Source organism: Culicoides brevitarsis, chromosome 1, assembly GCF_036172545.1.
Source record: "Culicoides brevitarsis isolate CSIRO-B50_1 chromosome 1, AGI_CSIRO_Cbre_v1, whole genome shotgun sequence".
NCBI lineage: Eukaryota > Metazoa > Arthropoda > Insecta > Diptera > Ceratopogonidae > Culicoides > Culicoides brevitarsis.
This window is the reverse complement of record NC_087085.1, coordinates 18,248,740-18,269,270: the sequence shown is the minus strand read 5'-3', so window position 1 is coordinate 18,269,270 and position 20,531 is coordinate 18,248,740. Positions and strand designations below refer to the sequence as shown.

Here is a 20,531-nt window from a genome sequence, read left to right as displayed (position 1 = left end):
AGTGAACCGTTTTTTTAAATTTTTTTAATGAACATGACTTGGTAAATTCTTTGTGTAAAAATGCAGAAGGGGAAGGAGTAATAATAATAATTAAACGTAATAAATCACAAAACACTTCAATATTGAGTGAGTTCAGGAGTGTCAAAGACATAATTGCATTTCCGCTGATCATGTTCACTTCATTAAAGTAATTAATTTTGAGTTATTTTGAGCGAAACTTTTCTCTTCGAACAAATTTCTGAGGTAATATTTTTCTAATTTTCACATAATTTGCATGAAATCTCATTATTTGCATCGTTTCGTTATATTTTCTTATGAGATGATGAGCAACGACGACGATGACGACCAACGATGCATATTTATATAACGGAATCTCGACTTTAATTAGAGCGATAAAGGAATGTTATTAGTCTACCCACGGATAAATGTCGCTCGTTAGATTCCCATGCAACGAGATGTAAATAAATAGTTCATGCGTAAAAAAATATTATAAATTTTCTGAGAGATGATGTTTTTATTAGAAAAAATAAAATGTGAAATGTGTCCTATGTCAAAGAGCGTGAACCTCACTTTAATGATTCTTCTTCGTTTTAATTTATTTATAAATAATGTCGTTATTATTACAAGTTTTTATTGAAAGATACAAGATGACGACGATAATTGGGGTCAATACCAGCCCAACGTCTGTTAAAGATATTTCCGTGTCACTTCACACCTTAAAATCCGTTTTCGGAAGAGAATTTAACTCTTCTTCTCTTGACTGTGTCTCGAAAGTGTTAAGGCATGTCGCTTTTGTAATTATAGATCGATGTTCAGATCATGTTTTGTCAAGATATTATTTCCAAAAATAACAACATTTTATGACGGTCTCGAATTACTGAAGGTAAGAAAATACATGAAAAAAGGGAAAGCGCAACAATTTCTTGAAAAAAAAAATTATTAGAAATATTTTTTCAAATAACTAGAAGTCGTTGTGATTACAAATTTTTGTGACATATTTCGTGTTTATTTTGTGACTTCCTGTAAAAAAGTACTCTACAATGTTGCTTAGGACAGGTTAGCGACCGAGCGTCACTCAGGCGGCGGCAAAAATAATGACGACAGAGCTATAAGTGGTAATTTTATACGGAACTTTTAGTAGGAAAGAAGAGAGCGATGATGAAATCCATCTGGTTACGCATTCGATTGTGACAGTAATGAAGTGTGAAGACATTCTCGACTCTTTCGCTCGATGAACACATGTAAAAAAAAACTAAAATTGAAAGGGAAGACGCTAAAAATAACAATAAATAGTTCAAGTTCGTGAACCCTGAATAGTTTATCGATTATAGGAATCACGAATAAATTCCATAAAATGCACGTAATTTGCACCTCATATTTGCTGCCTCTAACTTTCAAAGTGTCAATGTATTCCACAATCACAATAAATATATTTTTTTTGTTTTTACATTTTATTACAAATTCACGACTACATTTGTCGTTTTAAACATAAATTAAGGGAGTCCGTGTGAAAATTTGAGCAAAAATCACAATGTTTACACATTAATTCTAAATCAATTCAATTTTCGTGACAAATTTTGCAGTTGGATTCGTGCAACTTCCATAAATTTTATTGCCCAAACAATTTAAATTATATCGAAGAATTCTTTCTTTCAAGCATGATTATAAGGCCAGTACAGTTATATTTTTAATTTCCTGTTCTTTAATTTTTTTAAATAATTTCGGAGGGATATTCAATGTCTAAAAAGTAAAACTTAGTACTTATTAAAATTTTCAGAAAAGATATTTAACTTTAAAATAAAAATTTTGAAGGAAAAGAAGTAGTTTATTTTATCATTCGATAAGTAGTTGGACAAAATTACTCTTTTCATAAGCTCTGAAAGATGCGGGAATATTAAACAATAAAGCTCAAGAAAAAGCCTTTTTCGTTTATTTTGCCTGTTTCGTGCCTACTCATGATACATTCAGCTCGTTATCCACTTGCTTCATTTGGAAAATTAATATAAAGACTCTCGCCTTTGTCAGCCAACACTTTTACTTTTGGTATCTAGCCTTCTAGGAAAGAGTTTAACTGATTTTACTTTTCCAAGAATGAGTCACAGAGGATAATAACACTTGCCCAGAAAATCTTTTCATTTTGAATCAAGAGGTATGTCTGATATTTCAATGCTGCCTTTAATTTGTTTAAATAACGAATATCGATAATTCGAAAGTCGATGCCATCTAGCGAAATAAATGTTTGATATGCAACTCAATTTTTCTTCCGACTATTAATAAGTCTATATATGTATGATATTTTATTACAGAGTAAGTTTAATATGAGGTACATCATCTTCTTATATACTAATTCTACATAACGGGACAAATGATAAAAGGTTCACTTCAACAATAAGGCCTTAGCAAAATGTGAAGAATCGTGAAGGCAAAATGTCTGGGAAATTTTATGTACCTAGAAAATTTTTCCAAATTTTATTATTATGTTTCGTGAGAGAATTATGTTTAAATATTAAAAAAGCTCATACCTTCCTATTCGGTTCCTTCGTAATAATTTGAATTTTTTTTTAAATCGTAAACATTTTTAATTTTTGTATCGGCCTTAGGCTGAGATAGTAAAGAGAAGTGGCTTCATCAATTTCACGACTATTGATTTTTTGTTTTAAAATATTTTTTCGTAGTCGTCATTCCCCACGGCATTACATGATTGAAACAATCGGATTGTGTAATGTCTGTCATTTTATAAACAAACGTAAAAGTAAGCGATAAAATAAACATTTACCAAAACATTGTAAATTATGTTGCTCTTGTACATTTGTGAAGTGGATTGAATTTGAAAATGATGAAGAGAAAACAATCAGTCGTCAATTGGAGGAGTAGTTTAACGATATGCAATTGACTTGAAAAGTTGTTTCATTTGATAGAAGGGCGTTTAACGAGTAAATGAGCGCTTTACATGGATTTATTCGAGAAACAAAAGGCGCTTATTCCACCTTTTTCTCTACAAATTATTTTGAAAAAAAAAAACAAATAAAATCAGTAAATAACGATTTTGTTGTAACCTTGTTAGCAAATCATCATTTAAATCAATGCATTCGATGAGAAACAGCTAAAAGCGATGTTTAATTTCTTGTCAGTAATTCAAGTTTACTTCTGTTACAAATTTCTCATGGTTCTGAAAAATGTGAATAAACAGTGACTTGCCCACCCAGAAGTCGACTTGACACTATTTCCAATGATAACTGGGTGCAAATGTTGTCTCTTTGTTATCAGAAAAGTTATTTATTTTTTTTTTGCTCAAGTAGGTAATACATATTTGTACTCAATTAATTAAATAACTTGTAAAGTCGATTGATAACAAAGTGACACATTTTTATTCAAATCATTGACGATTCAAGTTTCAATTAATAAATAAACAAATTCCAATTCATAGATAAAGAGGAAAAATCTCGGAGTGAAGTAATTTTAATTAAAAGCTTGTCAAAATATCTCAAGAATAAGAAAAAGAGAGAATTAAAAGAGGTAAAGTAAATAATTGTCAATATAAACATTAATTGAAACAACTTGTGGCGTGTTTAAAGACAAATTGATAACAGACTGAGTAAATATTTAAATTTACTTACGACTTAGTGTACTACCGATTATTAGTTTACTTTATTTTATGATAACGCCGTTATACATCAACATGAGTTGTCACTCTACCAAATTCCAGTCAGACACCAAAATTTTAAGGATCAATAAAAAAAAGCCAGACCTCCGCAGAGCGATTTTTATTTGTCATAAATAACTGAAAATAATTAATCAAACCGCATTTCGACGGTTTTTTATGACATCCGACGCGTCGTTAAATTTACTGCGCATCATTAAATTTTTAACTATTTTCATGAAATTTTTAATTTATGTCCAATATTTTTTTATAGTATAACACTTGACCATGCGTTGTACGAATTTTTTACGAAAAAAAAATCGCAAAGGAGGAAGTCAGTGGTTGATAGACTTGTCAAGATAATAATAAACAGTGGCAACTTCCAATGACGGGAACGCACGATGATGACGACGACATGATAATCCGTCCTTTCAAACTTGTTATTAATCACGAGTTCAATGCTATGACTAGCTAGGAGCATTCGTATGCAATTAATCAATTATTATTGTTATTTGTGAGTAATAAACACCAGTAAATATGACATCGGTGTGTCTTTGTTGTTAAATGCATTATTATGCGTCTTAGAGGCTTGTAACTGTGAAAAATTTAGTTTTGTGTGATAAAAAAATTATTTAAATTTATTGCGAGATATAAAAAGTAAGGATTTAAATAAACTTAAATTTAATTAATTTATTAAATTATTTTTTTGAAAAAAAAAAAATTAAAAAAAAAAAATTTTTTAATTAAAAAAATTAAAATTAAATTAAATTAATTAAAAATTTTATTAAATTAATTTTTAAAAAATATTTTTAATTAATTAAAAAAAAATAAATTAAATTAAAAATAAAATAAAATATTTTTTTTAACTAAATTAATTGTTTCAAAATAATTTTAAATCAAATGTTAAAGAAGTTTTTGTGTATTTTCGAAACTATTATTTAAAATTATAATTTTTTGAAATTTCGTAAATTATTGTAAATTATAAAACAAAAAATGGAAATATTGACAAGAAAATTAAATATTGTTATGAATTTAAAAAAGTAATTTGAAAATAATATATTTTTAATCGAAATAAAAATAAAATATATTTAAATAAAATTTGTGGAATTATTCAAATAATTAATTTAAATTTTAATTATTTATTATAAATATGTTCAATTTTTAAATTTTATTTAAATTCATGTTTTTAATAAATTAGTTGAATTAAATTTATTTATTGAAAAAATTTTATCGCAAAAATTTTTTATCATGAAAACACAAATTTTTCACAGCGCATATGTTAAAGCGCAATTCAGGTAAACATTTTAAAAAATTGATTATGATATCAAACAATATTTATTATCATATTGATCAATAAATCAAAATAGATTGATTACCATTTCATTTCTGGTTTTTAAAATGTGGTGAATGTGCGTTCGTCAATATATTAAGTTGTCACAATATGACTTTTTCCTATTTTTTAAAATTTAATAAAAATATTTTTAAAAAATCTTTCTGAGTCACCATCTTCGTTAATGGCCTTTCTATTACTTACTTACTTTTCAGTTAAGAGAATTGTCGACATGAGACCCATAAATCAATTGGTCCGATGATCAACACTTGTCACAATAATGACTCGAGCAATTGGCCAATATTGAGTTAAGCGTAGATTGACGTCGCCCCTTTCGTTGATTGCGTGTTTTTATGTGCGCGACGAAGAGAAGTAAATAATAAATAGACACGGAGTAAAATTTTATTTATTTATGTGAGTGCGTAACAAAACAATAAAATATCCAATTAAAAATTGTAACTCATGTTTTTGGATTTGCTGAAACCACAAAACTTATGTCGCGTTGAATTTTGATGTGAATGAGCACTTGATACATAGGAAGTATCATTGTTACAATTTTACTATGTAACATAAAAGCACTTGATAAAATTTGTGGTTTTCGTTCAAGAGTGTTTGTTATCAGCGTTTTTTTCAACGCAGCATGAAAAAAATTCTCTTTTTTTGACCAAATTCTCCGGTCATTCAACTATCATCGAGTGTAACGAAGAAATGTCAGCTCACATTTGTTTAGATAATATTTAGACAAGGGTCGGGATGTTTGTTTGAGAAAATGATTAGGGAAGAAAAATTCATCACAAATTGTGTTTATTAGCTTTTTTCCTTTTCTTCCATTTCCGTTTCGATTTGGAAAACTGTCCGTTTCGTGCAAGCTATCAAGATAACATTGGTCATGGATATTTGTCATGGCAGTCGGAGTCAAATATAAAACAAGGGAAAATCCCCTTAATGCTCTGTGTGGTTTTTATTGATTGCAACTCAAGATTATATGTTCTTTTAGAACGACGGCACAAGACGAAAAACACGGGATAATTGCACCAATAGAAGCAAAGGCAATTTCACATGGGATATCAAATTGAAAACTTTTGCTGCAATCTTTTGTTCTTGCTGCTTTTCCTTGGCACGAAGGCACCTTTTAAACATCATTACCGAACAAATGTTACTTAAGAAACGATAAATCACGAGAAAACTACCCTTGGTCGCTGCATGTTCTTCTTCTTCTTGTTAATGCATCGTTTCGAAGTCAGATCGGCAGTAAAATGTTGTCTCAGCATAAATTGAGCAAGAACAACAAAAGCACAGTCTGGTACAGAATCTAGTATCTCGTAGGAAAAAATAATAAAAAAGTGCATTAAACTTTATCTGAACTTTTTTTTGTTGTGTTATAATGTTGTACAGCGACTTATGCTGCATTATTATCATCCAGCCTCTCTTAATACAATACAAAATGTCCCCATTTTTGTCTGTGAAAAAAAAACTGAATCACATTCAAATGCCGGTATCGTACAGAATTTCGATCGTTTTAATAAAAATAAAAATGATAATAACGTCACTTTATTTTTTTAAAACGATAATGCTACTGCCTGGTGCACTTCTCAGTATATGGGAGAAATGCCCGTAGCTTCTCTTATCGGAAGTCAAATAATTTTTCGGGAGCAATTTATTTTTTTTCTTTTGTCAAGATCGTGAGTATGACGCATTATTGACTTTCTTTGACCCACTTTCAATTAATATTAATAATCATCATAATTACTTCCTTCAGTAATATATTGAAAAATAAAAACAAAAAAATTAGAAAATTTATGTCTGTAACACTTCATAAATGTGTCTTGGAACTTGTTAGATAGAATAATAAATATGAATATTTTATTAAAAAAAAGTCAGGGTTGGAAAAGTTTTTGAGTTAAGAGACTTACTTGATATTTTTGCTTGAAAATGATTCGAAATTTAATTTTTTTTTACCTGTTTTATATTTAGATTTAAAGTTCAAAAATTAAAATAACTGAATTTTTACTGATTTATTTATCAAACTACTTCAATAAAATTTATTGATTTTTTGTTTTAAAAATATTTTTTTTTCAAAAAAAAAATCCTTGAATATTGTGATAATTTAAAAAAAATAATAATTAAAAAATAATAAATAATTTTAAATAAAAATAAATCAAATCACAGTAAAAAAAATTTAAAATAATTATATAAAAATTTATTTAATAAAAATAAAAATAAATTTTAATAAATTAAAAATAAAAATAATTTTTTTCTGTTTTTTCAAATTTTTTTTTAATAAAAATAATTTTTTTTGTTTTTTTGATTTAATGTCGAATAATTTTATTTTTTTTATTTATTTATTTTTTTTTTTGATTCAATGGCTTTTTATTAAAATTGAGTTATTTTATATTATTTTCTTTTGCTCAAGTTTTATTAAGTAAAAGTTAATAATATATTTTTCGACCCTGTAAAAAAATACATCTGTGGCGCTAATAGAATTCAATTTTACGAATGCTGTTACTGAGATGCAATTAAAACACTTGTTTCATTGCGAAACACTTGATTTATGAAGTTCATTATTTTAATTTAATATTTTAACTTTTTTTTAACTTACTGTAAAAAAAATATGTAAAAACAAATTTCCAATATGTACAAGAAATTTCACTTTCAATGTTCTCTTATCGCAGATAATGAGCTGCCAATCATTTCGTGTAATCATCTACCATTATCTGTTTTACATTTTTCTCATTTTTTTGTACAAAATATCCCATCAAGTATTTTTTATTTTTATTTTGTGGCAAAACAAACATCATTCATACATCATGTTTAAAACATGCGAATGACGGGCTATAATCATGTTTTATATATAATACATATATAATCTAACATAACAATAACATTATTTATTATAAAGACACTCACTCACACGACACAGAATTGCTTGCAGTACTTTTTACTGTGAGTTTGTCTTGTTAGAGAAATGCATATATATTACATAAAAAAATTTCCTTTGTGAAGTTGGAGTAATAACATAACAAGAGTAATGTTTCATGTATAAATGTATTTTTTTTTTGAGAACAAACATATTGTTATACACAAAATTTCTCACTCTCGTAAAATTTTCTTTTGCCTTTAAAAAAAACTGTGTCTTGTATGTAAAAATATTAAAACATGTAGGAGCCCCGCACATAATTTTTATTCATGAATTTCTTTTATGATTGTTATTTTATCGCATCGCACTGCATTTTTAAACAGCTGTTTTATATCAGAGTTGGAGTTTGTTTGTTGTTGTGCATTTTTTTTGTGTATACATAAACGAAAGCATGTCAGATTTTTTGTTTGTTTTGTCGTTTTTCGGCTGTGAAATTATTTTTTATGCTTCTTATTGTATTTTTTTTTTGTTAAAAATAGTACATATACGTATAACATTAAAAAAGAATAGAAAATTGGGACGTGCTTCTAATGTTTATAATTTTGAATTATGTTACGAAAAAATTGAAAAGAAATCATAAAACACATCAGCGTGACTGGACTACTGTCCCTTTTGTTCACTAAATTACGTTAAACGAGAAAAAAGTGTTAAAAATCGGTTTTAAATAGCTTTGTACTAAGATGTGTGTCAAATTTAATATTTTTTTTATTTATTTAAAGAAGTGTTAAAATTTATGTTTTATTTTTATATTAATGATTAACTACAAGAAAAAATATAAAAATAAAAGAAAATAGATAAAAACATTATTTTTGTTTAATTTTTAAACATTATTAGTAACATATATAAAATAATAATCATGTGTAATAATAATAAAAACAACATAATATGATTTTGTAACCTAACCCCAAAAGTAGTTAAATTTTTATTGTTTTTCGTGTGTGTTTATTTTTATGCCATGCATTGGCGGTAAACCATAAAAAACCGAAAAAAAATGACCAAAAGCTACCTCAGGCTAATTTTCGTTGATGATGAGGGAAATTTGAGGTGCGGTCGTTGTCATTTTATTATTTTTGTTAAAATTAAACGGATTTTATTTTTGTTTTAATTACAAAAAAAAAAACTTTTCCTTTCTTTCAGATTTTCCATGACTTTCAAAGTACAAACAAAGACTCCGGCACTAATTTAATGTGACATTTTTATTGTTTCACAGTTATCATAAAGAAAAGAAGTCGGTCGTTGTCTTTCCAAGAAATGAGTAATAATAAAGATTTTTTTTGTAAAAAGTTAGTTTTAGTAGTAAATGAACAAAGAAATAGTACTAATTTAATCCGATATTTATTGTTTCTCGTTTTTTTTTTATTTATGAACTAAATTTTGAAGAATATCTATGTTTAAACCTTTTTTTAAATAAAATTTTTATTAGAAATCATTAAAAACGTTGATTGTTTAATGATTTGTGAGGAAATGTTTACTACTGCAGTTGTAAAAGTCGTTTCTGACTCATATTACGTTCATCTAGATTTAATGACAGTTACGCTTCAATTAAGAAAAAGTAAAGTAAAAGGTCGTTGAACGGCATTTTTTTGTCCGGTGGTTGATTTAATAAATTAATAAAATAAAATAATTAAAATTTTCGGTACTTACGTTTCCAGGTATTGAAAATACTGGTACACGGGCTTCCTAAATAAAAAACCTTCAGCTTTTTCTACCATCATGATAATTTTTCTTACAAACTATTTTTTATGCACTTTTTGGCTCAACTCGGAAAATTTAATTTAAAAAATTTTCTGCAAATATTTTATTTGGTAATCACTGTGTCGAATGTTTGCACAAAAGTCGTCACATTTTTCAACGAGATTTACGTAACACTTTGTCTATTGTTCACTTTTATCACAGAATCTCTAATAAATAACGAGGGAGTTGCTATTTATTAGCAAAATGCACAAAAAAGGTTTCCTGTATGCATATAAGGGCTTGTCTTGTCTGTCTCTCGCACTCGAAGAGATCGATAACTGTAAAATGCCTGAAACAAGAGATTTTTACTCGTAAAAAGCACTCATCTAGATGTCAATAAATAATTTGCAAGAGAATTTGCAATCAAAGACACTTTTTTTGCATCAACTTTCGTTGCCTCGGGGTAATTTATTTGTGTACAATGTTGCACAGTGAATGCAATTTTTCACACTCTTTGATCATTCATGTTGATTCAGTTGTGAATAAGTTGCCTTTTATTTTTCGTTTAACATGTTTATTGCTCATAAGTATCGGGTGGTGTGCTTTTATGTCCTTTATGTCACTTATCGCTCCTTCTTTCCTGCAATTTATTTTTTGAAGCATTTCAAAATTTATTTTGATAAAATGCGGCATTGTCTGTCAGACTGTCCGTAACGACGAGGAAATTTGCCTTTGCTAATTCAATATATGGTGACATTCATTTATGACGTCACCCATTTATGGTATCATCCATATATAGAACTTCGAATACGATCAATCGATGAAAAACTTAAAATTTGGAATAAAAACTTCGTGGAAAACTCGGGAAAATTCGAGGAAAATCGGAAAACTTGAAATATTTCCCAAAAAGTTTAGATGATTCTCTTGAAAACGGAAAAAAGGGGAAATTTTATAAAAAAAAATTTAAAATGAATTAAAATTTGAATGAAAATTTTAGGAAAATTCGAAAAATTTGTGGAAAATCGGGAAAATTCGGAAAAACTTGATAATTAATTAATTCGAGGAAAATTTGGAAAACTTAAAAAAATGTTTAAAAAGTTCAGAAAAGTTCATTAAGAAATAGAAAAATTAAAAATTTGTAAAAAAAATTTAGGAAAACTCGGGAAATTCGTGGAAAATCGGGAAGCTTTAAACATTTTTGGAGAATTCAAGACAATTCTAAAAACTTGAAAATTTTCAAAATATTTGTGGGAGTCTCGTTAGAAAGATAAAAATTGAAAATTGTTGGAAAATTTTGGAAAACCCAGGAAAATCGGAAAATTGTAATTTATTAAAATGCGATTTAGATTTTGTTTCAACGAATGCTTTTAAATCCCGTTTATTTAATGTGATGAAGCCCTTTTGAGTACCAAACATTGCGAAAAATGTAGGTTATGTTCATTCAAACTCAGATTTCCGTCATTTATTTTTTTTTTCATTTCAATTTGTGCCTTTGACGGCAAAAAAAGGATTCATGAAAGACGGGAAAAAACATCAAAATGAGTGCCACGAGCATTCTTGACATTCCTTTTTGGTTCTTTCTTTCTGTGTGTGAAACGTTCTCACGCCTTTTTCAGTGCCTTTGTGTGTTTTTGAGTAATTTTTCTTCGTGTCGCTTTGAAAAAAAAAAAATTATGTGACATTGAACTACAAAAATATTTTAACTACATTCCGTTACGTGCGTTTCTTTCCATTTTATAAAACATTAAGAAATTTTCCTGGTGAATCCCACACATTTTCTCCATGGAGTACATGAGAAGACGTTTAAAAGGAAAGTTATGCCGATGTCTATAAAAATAAAGTATTTCTAGACTGTAATTTTAAATAAGATTCTGTCGGTCGCGGAGTAGGAGGAGGAAGCCGAGAGATGCATTTTTATGTGTCATTTATCTCTATAATGGAATCGTTGCTTTGCCATTATCATCAGTTTTTATGACAAATTTTACATTATTATTTTATTAAATTCCACTTGAATGAATTTTTTTGATAAAAAAAATCAGGATTCTGTGTTAGACACAAGACGAATCGCTCGAATGCCAAGCGAATCACGATGCAAAAAATTTAAAACAATGCAAAATAAATTCTTACGTAATTATCGCGATGGAATTACAATTGTTATCAACGAGAAAGAAATAAATTCAGTTTAATTTTAATTAAAATAATTGCAAGTGACAGCCGCCGCTTGAGATACCTTCAGATTAATAGTTGGACATTTTTCTCTGTTTGTGTCGTCGTAATTTGCGTCAATGTTTTTTTTTGCAGAGCGAAAAGAAGATGCGCTATCACCAAGTATGACAAAAAAAATCTAATTTATTTTAATATTTGACCTAGAACAATCAATCAATTGGGTGAAATCGATCAAACTGTCGTTAAATTAATTTTTCGTACAAAAATTTTTTCACACATTGACAACATGCCAATGCTGAAAATAGTTAAAAATTAAAACATCGTTAATATTTTTTGTCAATATATGCATCATATGGTTGTTTGTTTTGAAAAGTTTCGTAACATCATGAAAAGAATCGTAAACTTGAATTAGTCAGAGGCGTGGGTTAAGTTAAATAAATTGGTGAAATTTTCATGTAATTTTTTTTTTTGATAATATTTTGGCCAGGGCTCAATATTTTTTAAAAAATACTTATTTTAATAAAAATTATAATTAGGTTTTATATAAAAAAATTATTTTAAATAAAAAAATTAAAAATCTATTATTAAAAATTGTAAAAAATACGTAATTAATAGTAATTAATTATCTAGTTAAGTTTGAATTAAAATCATTTATGAAACTAAATATGATTTTTTTATTAATAATTTTAATTATAAAAATTTTTAAAAAATAAAATAATTTTTAATTTATTAAAATATTTTTTTTAACAATTTTAATTTATTAAAATTAAATAATTTTTATTTATTAATTTTATTATTTTTAATTTAATTATTTATTTTTATAATAAACTTTTTTATTGAGTAATTAATTACATTTAATTTAAATTATTTACTTAATTTGTTTTTAATTTTTTTAATCAAAGTTAATATGATTTTTAATTAAAATAATTTTTAAAAATTTAAATTTAATTAAATTATTAATATTAATAATTCGTTTAATAATTTTTTAAAAAATTATATTAATTATTAATTTTTTAATTCATTTTTATAAAATTTATATTTTTAGATATATTTTTCAAAATAGTTGCCAAAATATATGTTTTTAAAATTTATCCAATAAAAATTTAAAAACTTCACACCACTGAAATTCAAAGTCGTATTTTAATTATATTTATAGTTAAAACAAAAATTTACTACACTCCCGCGTACGATAATAATTATTAAATTTTATGTATAAATGATGCTAATCTCTCATTTTCCCATGATATTTTATTAAAAATACATTTTTTTCTGTTTGAACAACGATAGAATATTAGACGACGACGACATATGTTTACAACGCGTGTGTCTCTCGATATCCGTTCGTTGACCCATTATAGAAATTCATTATTATTTTTTTTGTGATTATCAATGAAAATAATGCGCAAGATGAATAAGTATTTAGAAGAAAAAAAAAGTTTGTTTATAAAAAATATTAAAGAATAATAATAAAAATGTCTTTTTGATCTCCATGAATCGTAAAAAAATCAAATATGTGTCAAGATGTGACTTGGAATAGACGAGAAATTAGGTCGAGCGAATGTTTTTGAATTACGTTTTCTTTCATAAAAATAAAAAGAAAGAAATAGAAAAAAGAATCCTTTGTCCACTTTAATTAAAAAAAATATTTTATAATAAATTAAACAAAGCCATGTGTGCACTTTGGTGCATTTTCAACAAAATTCCCTTTTATGCAAATAACAGCAAGAGAGAAATTGCATCCAACATGTGAAAACTCTTATAGTTTATATTTTTTTTTTGTATTTTTATTAAACAACCGCCTTTTGTGCCAAACCATATATGAATTTAGAGGTATGAAAAACAATAAACTTTGAATATGCGGCAGTAGCACACTTCCTACAAATACAATCAATATCGGTGTTTGCTTGCTTGTTTGCTCACGTCTGCAGTTATATTGTTATTATTATTGCTGCTGGTGATAAAATAGTCTGCAAACTGAATTGGGTCAGATATTGTGCATGTGTATTTGCCAGCGATATCAATACAAGTCATAATAATATAATAAATGGATGTAGAAATTTAATCTGAAACAATGCTCGAAAAACAACGAGAACGAGAGATAACGATTGTCTAGCCATAAAAACCCATATTTTGCACAATATTTAATAACAATAAATAAAAAGAAAGCCTGTCAAAAAGAAAGTTTCCACTTGATCAAGAATTAAATTGAATTTAAAACGCATTTGCATGATTGGAAAAATTTAATTTAATTTTCAAAATATTATTTCTTTCCGAAAAAAAATGATTGTTTGTATCTTTTTTTAAGTGTTTTGTTATTGACGTGGCATTAAATTAAATTAAGCGTGTCGTTTTTATCGTTTTTTGTTAAAATATTTTTTAAACATGAAACAATGATGATCTAGATAAACTTTTTTTTTATGTATCTTTAAAAACTATCATTATATTTTAAAAAATAATTCTTTTTTTTTGTTAAGACCAATAAAATACACCTGCTCCTTAGATACGTTTGTAATAAAATACAGAAGTCATGAAATATCGTGCCATAATAAATAAGCAAGCACCGGTCTTTAATCCATTCACTACATCAAGAGTCAATCGAATATATTAATTTTCCTTTCAAAATGGAATAATAATAATAGCGAGCAATATTTTTGCACAAATATCAGCAACAACAAGTCAAATAGTAGCGATCTTTACATAATTATCATGAATATTAACAAGCTTCTCATAATAAATATGTAGGATTGAACAATGTTCGAGTGCCGATTCTAATCCTATTGAGTCATTACCATATTATAATGTACAAGCTTGAGCAATAATAAGAGTATAATTTGTATTATAATCATTTATTTATTATTATATTAGTTCAATTGTTGTATATAATGTATGTTTGTTTAAGATTATATACATTAACATAACAATGCAGTAGATTTTTCGCAAATAATAAAAACAAACAATTTTTTTGTATATTTACATGCGAAAAAATATTAAGTTGCAAAAATTTTCGAAATATATCTATCAGGTTACTTGTTTATTTGTACATAATTTGTACAAAAATATATGAAAGGAATTTTTTTAGTAATTTTTTTTTTGTTTTTGTGTATAAACTTGAGTAAATATCATGAAAAACAATGAATACAAAGAAATTCTACCGTTTTGTACCTTTTTTCATGTACATTATAACAACATTAGCGCGACTTGATTGAAATCCTGATTGAGCCGTGCACGACATTCGTGATAAAATGATGTTACAGAAAGCTAATTGACTTTATTTATTATACATTTGTTAAGAATTTACCCCTTTTCCGTAAAGAAAAAAATTGAACGAATAAATTAAACAATCAAACAGCTGACTTTTATGCTAGAAAAAGGTCAAAAAATGAACAGTTGGACATTTACAAAAATAGTTTATATTTTTTAAATTATTTTAAATTAATACAATTTTTTTTATTATTATGAAATACGATGACAAAAAAAAATGTGACGCAAGTTAAGAATTAAAAAAAAATATTATTAACCGGAAGGCGAATCCAATTCTTTCACTTTTTTATTTAAATTTAAAGTCATTTGAAAATTTGATGAGTCATCTTTTAAGATCTTTATTTATAAAAAAACGAGATAAATAGGTAATGTTTAAAATATATAAATTAAGTGAATTAGAAGTATGAGAAAAAGTAGCAAATTCCAATAATGTCATGCTTGGGTAATTGCGTTAAATTATTTGAGGAGGTGAACGGGATGAGTAATTGTTGTCATTATAAAAGTTTTTTTTTCACGACTAAATTAGTCACTTTTTTTTGTACAAAAGATATTATTAGAACATGTTAAACTATGTTAACCCGTGTCGATATTCATCTTTTTTTCGTTACATCTCGTATCTGCATATATATTACAAATTAACACAAAAAAATCCAAACTATGACGTAAGTTCTAAAAATACTTGGAATAACTTATCAATGCAGTGGCAGCAGCAGCCAAGAGAAATATGAGACCCGTAGTGTTATTTTATTAAGTATACAATATTTATCGATCAATCAACTCAGAATGTTATACAATGTATACAAAAAGTTCTGTATAAAGGAATTTTCGTTATTATTATTAATATTGAGATATGAATATTTATTAAATATGTAACAAAAATCGCATGACGACACACGCAGGTCACAAGAAAATATTTTTTTTATTATAAAAAAATGCATATAAGGGCATCTAAAGTCTCGATATGGGCACAAAATTGCCATCAGTGTAAATTAATTTCCGCATTTTGCTTCAATAAAATACGGAGAGACAAAGTAAATGAATATATAATGCTGTTGCAATCGATCATTGTCCATTAAAAAATATTATTACGGAATATCTTGATTTGCATACTAAGAAAATTCAAACAAAAAATTCTCTGTCATTGAACGTAAATATAATAATTCTATTTTAAAAGTCTCTTTTTTTTCTTCCACATATTGAATGCATCTCATGCAATGAACAGACAAGAATATGTTAGAGACAATTATTAGAAAGAGAGAGACATTTATTATTCATGGCATGTAAATATAGATTTTTTTTATTAAAATATTACTTATGGAATCTCTGACGGGTGCTGATTCTGACTACTTAAACAATTGCGTCCATTTTAGGCGATTATTGTGAAAAATTTCGTAGAATTTAATATTTTAATAATCCGAAAGTTTAATACTTTTAATAATAAAAAAAAAGAAGAATAAAGGAAAAAATGTTAATGAAGTATTGCCTTAAATGGGGTATGGCACGACGAATAAGACACCGCTGCCGCATACAGGAGGAACGCGGCAGAAATAGTAATGGACAAACTTCTGACACAGGAAATGTTCTGGTATGAATTTAACATTATTTTCAGTTGAGTGTCGAGCGAGTTAGTGCTGGTTGTAGTGACGTCTTTACTGGCTTGTTTTGCTTGCGATATTTGTATTGTGCGAAATTTGTGTTTTGCATTATTTGAGAAATGTGCAAAAATAATTAATTTTTTTTATTTTAAAATATTATTTTTTGCATTTCTTATCAATTAAAAAATAAAATTTTTACTTAAATTTAATTAAAAAATAAAATAAAATTTTTAATTAAATTTTTTAATAAAATAAAAATTTATTAAATAAAAAAATTAAATAAATATTTTTAAATATAAATGATAATTTCAAATAATTAATTTTTCCTGCAATTTTAGCTTAATTTTTATTTTTTAATTAAATTTTATAATTTATTTTTTTATTTTGATTTTAATTTTTTATTTTTTCAAATTAATTTAAATTAAATTATATTTTTTAATTGATCCAAAAGATTAAAATAATTTAATTTATTTTTTTATTTTATTTTTTTATTTCATCAATTTTAGTTCTGTATTTTTATAACAATTTATTTTATTCAAATTTTTATAATTTTAAAATATTCATTTTTGTAAATAACATTTAAAAAATTAAAAAAAAAATTTTAGCAAAATTCGATGAAAAATTAAATTTAAACGAAAAAAAAATTTTTTTACAAATATTATTTCTTGCTTTTAATAAAAATTTTTAAAAGCGAAACATAAATTTCTCACAATGCAACAAGAAAATTTGTGTCACCAACATCGTGCCTATGCTAAACACATGTGCCTGCATAAAATTTTACAAGAACTGGAGTAAAACTACTCCCATCCGATGACATTTCTTCGCATGTAAATTTTCTGGTTGGCACATCAACACAACTCGTTCGAGTTACTTTGAAATGCAGAAATTCTCTTGTATATTTTATGGTTAATGTCAAATAATTTAAATTCTGTGTGGTGACTTTGTCTCTTCAATTGCAGCAGGCAAGACAAAACAACGACGACGAGGAAAAAAATTGTTCACTAGTCCATCGGTCTCTCTTACAAGATTTATCACTACTCGTTCTTGGTCTATTTTTTTCGCTATTTTTTTATTTTATTTTATTTATTTATAACACCACACGATGTTTTACATGCTCGTCGAGTGTTTGTGTGGTGTTGTACATCAAAAGCAACAACAACGACAGAGAAAACAAAAACAAAATGATTTGAATTTAAATTAATTTATTACTTCGCGAGGCATTCGTACAATCGTCTTTATTTTTATCGTTTATTTTACTGTCCCTCACTTATTTTTTTTTTAATTTTATCACATTTCCTCGATATGATACGCCACGCTTCTTTCCAGTAATAATTGTATGTTGATTTTTTTTAAGTAGAGAAATAATAAAAGAAACAGTTAGAATATTATTAGCATAAAATATGCTCGGAGGTACGTCCACTACTGAAGCATTGTCTTATTATCATAATATTCGATATGTGTACGTCTCAAAGGAAGTCTGAATTTCCTGTCCAAGTGTTACTCGTTACTCTTCATATTTGTACAAGTCATGTGCGATTAAATCTTTGTTTAACTCTCGGATAGCAAGAAAGATAAATTAATTGTCTTCATCAAGCACTTGATACCAGAGATGGATTTTTTTTATTTATCGGGATCCAAAATAATTTTCTTAAATTAAGTTTTTAATTTTGAAGTAAAAGATTTTTGAATTAATTATACATTTTTTAAAGTAAAAATGGACCTGCGAACTTCGTTTGACCAGTTAATTATTTTTTTAAAAGAAATTTACCCTTAAACTATGCAATCAACGTAATTTTCAAAATAAAAAATAATGTGACAATGTATGCAATGAATATTACATATCATATTTGCGAAATTTTCTTGTATTTCCACGATTTTTCTCTAATTTTTCTCGACCTAAACCTTCTCTTAGCTAAAACTGACACACTACAGAAAACTCTAAAGATATTTTACAAACAGAATTTGAGTTATTGCGTTTAAAATTTTGTATAGATTTTAAGTTTCAAATTTTTTTACAGTTTAAAATTATTTAAAATCATAATTTTTCTATTTTTTTTTCCTCGAAAAATTTTTTTTTCTAATTTTTTGTAAACTTCCCAAAAAACGAAGTTTCCACCACTGAACAAAATTTTTATTTTCTGATGATGCCACAAAATTGCACAAGAAATTAAGAATAATTAAATGAGTTTCACATAAAAAATACAATGAGACATGCATAAAATGTAGGAAGTAAACATGATGATGATAAGCTTGTTAGATTAGCTTTAATTGATATGAAAAGACTTCCATATAAAGAACAAATAAATGATTGCTAAATTATACAACAAAACTAATTTATTATTCGCAGTGTATTTTGCGTGTCAATATTAATAAATAACATTGATGTGATAAGCAAATCAGAGCAATTTACAATTTTGATTCGACTTCATTTCAATAGTTGGACGCAAATTACGTCAAAGATACGGCAAATTCCGCTTGTTTCATCGACCTTTTTCAACAAAAAAATCATCGTCGTGTCCCGGTGGAAATAGTTTCATTAAAGTTATATATGTTTCGTACACCTGCCTCGCCAATTTTCTTTATATTTTAACAAATAAAATAGTTTTTATTCTACCACAAAAAAAAAAAATAATAAAAATAAATGTGTCTGTTTTGCATTCCCTCAACGCTACTATCGTTTCTTCTTTATTATTATTTTTTTTTGTACACCAAAAATTTATGTTTCTTTCTCGCAAAAAAATCTATTGTTATAATTTTTTCGTTCGTGTGTGCGAGCAAAAATGAAATTTTACGGCGAGTTAAGCATCTCAAATTGGAAGTGAGACAAAAATCACAGTAAAATGACCCAATTCAAAATGTATGTTTTTGTTTAGTATTCTGGATGAAATTTTATTTATTTATTTATTTTGGCATGAAAAATGAAGAGAACATGAAAAACCATGAATAATTTGATTAATAAAAAAAACTGCCATTCATAATGAGAAATAATAATTTAAATTTGGACGCGGTACGAACAAAAAAATTAAAATATCATTATAATTCCCCATGTGGATTGTTTGTGAGAAGAAAAGGAGCGTCTTGTTTAAAATTCTTCTCGGTGCATTGCTTTTTTAAAAACTTTATTATGAATAATTTTTTTGGGAGTTGTTTTGAACAAACAAATTAGCGCGTAGTATTTAAAAAAGGAAGTGCAAATAATTTGGCACCAAAAAATTTTTTTGAAGCCATTTAAGGAAAAATTTTAATAATTAATAATAAATTTTAAAACAAACAAAATCGTTGACCTGAAATTGATTGAATGTGATAGACGTTGTGGCGCGGAAGAAATTTTTTATCTTTAATTAATACAAAAAGAAAGAAAATAATAATGAAACAAACTTATTTCGACAAAAAATAAATAGATTCAGAAAAATAACTGTTTATTATTATGATTATATATAAAAATATACGTTACATTAATAATATAATAATATTATTATTATTTGTGTTAATTAAATTAACTATTCCGTTCAATACGAGAATTAGGAAAAAGTAACGGTGAGGGTACGTCATCGTCGTACCATATTCTTGTAATACTAAAGTGATAATCATAATAAAAATAACAATAAATTCATTTTGTCTTTATTATTACGCAAGAAATGTTTACTTTATTTGCCGTTTTTGTTACAAGGAATGCGTTGGAAGGAACATATTTTACCTCTAAAAGGGGGATAATAATGAGATGTAGTTGTAGTAGGCTTTTATTGATTATTTTGTTGCAACAAAACTTGTTAAAGTTTTTTTTTATTATTATTTTGTACAAAATGTTTCTTTTTTCTTATCATAACTTTCAATGAAAGTACTTGATATACATTGAGGAAGTGTTTATTATATTAATAAAAACATATGTTTATTCAGAAATAATCTTATAAGAACAAAATTTGGCCTTGTTTATAAAAATATAAGATT

The 20,531-nt window shown here is 26.2% G+C and overlaps 1 protein-coding gene across 3 annotated transcripts in view; it reads right to left on the bottom strand.

Annotated features, from left to right (window-relative positions):
• The window catches only part of LOC134836712 (focal adhesion kinase 1), a 39,744-nt gene extending 30,104 nt beyond the window's left edge, over positions 1–9,640 (bottom strand). For all 3 annotated transcript variants that reach the window (XM_063851924.1, XM_063851915.1, XM_063851906.1), the window contains exon 1: positions 9,532–9,640. In XM_063851924.1, the coding sequence (XP_063707994.1) occupies positions 9,532–9,602 (71 nt within the window). In that variant the 5' untranslated portion in view covers positions 9,603–9,640. The remainder of the gene's footprint in view (positions 1–9,531) is intronic.
• Positions 9,641–20,531: the final 10,891 nt, after the last annotated feature.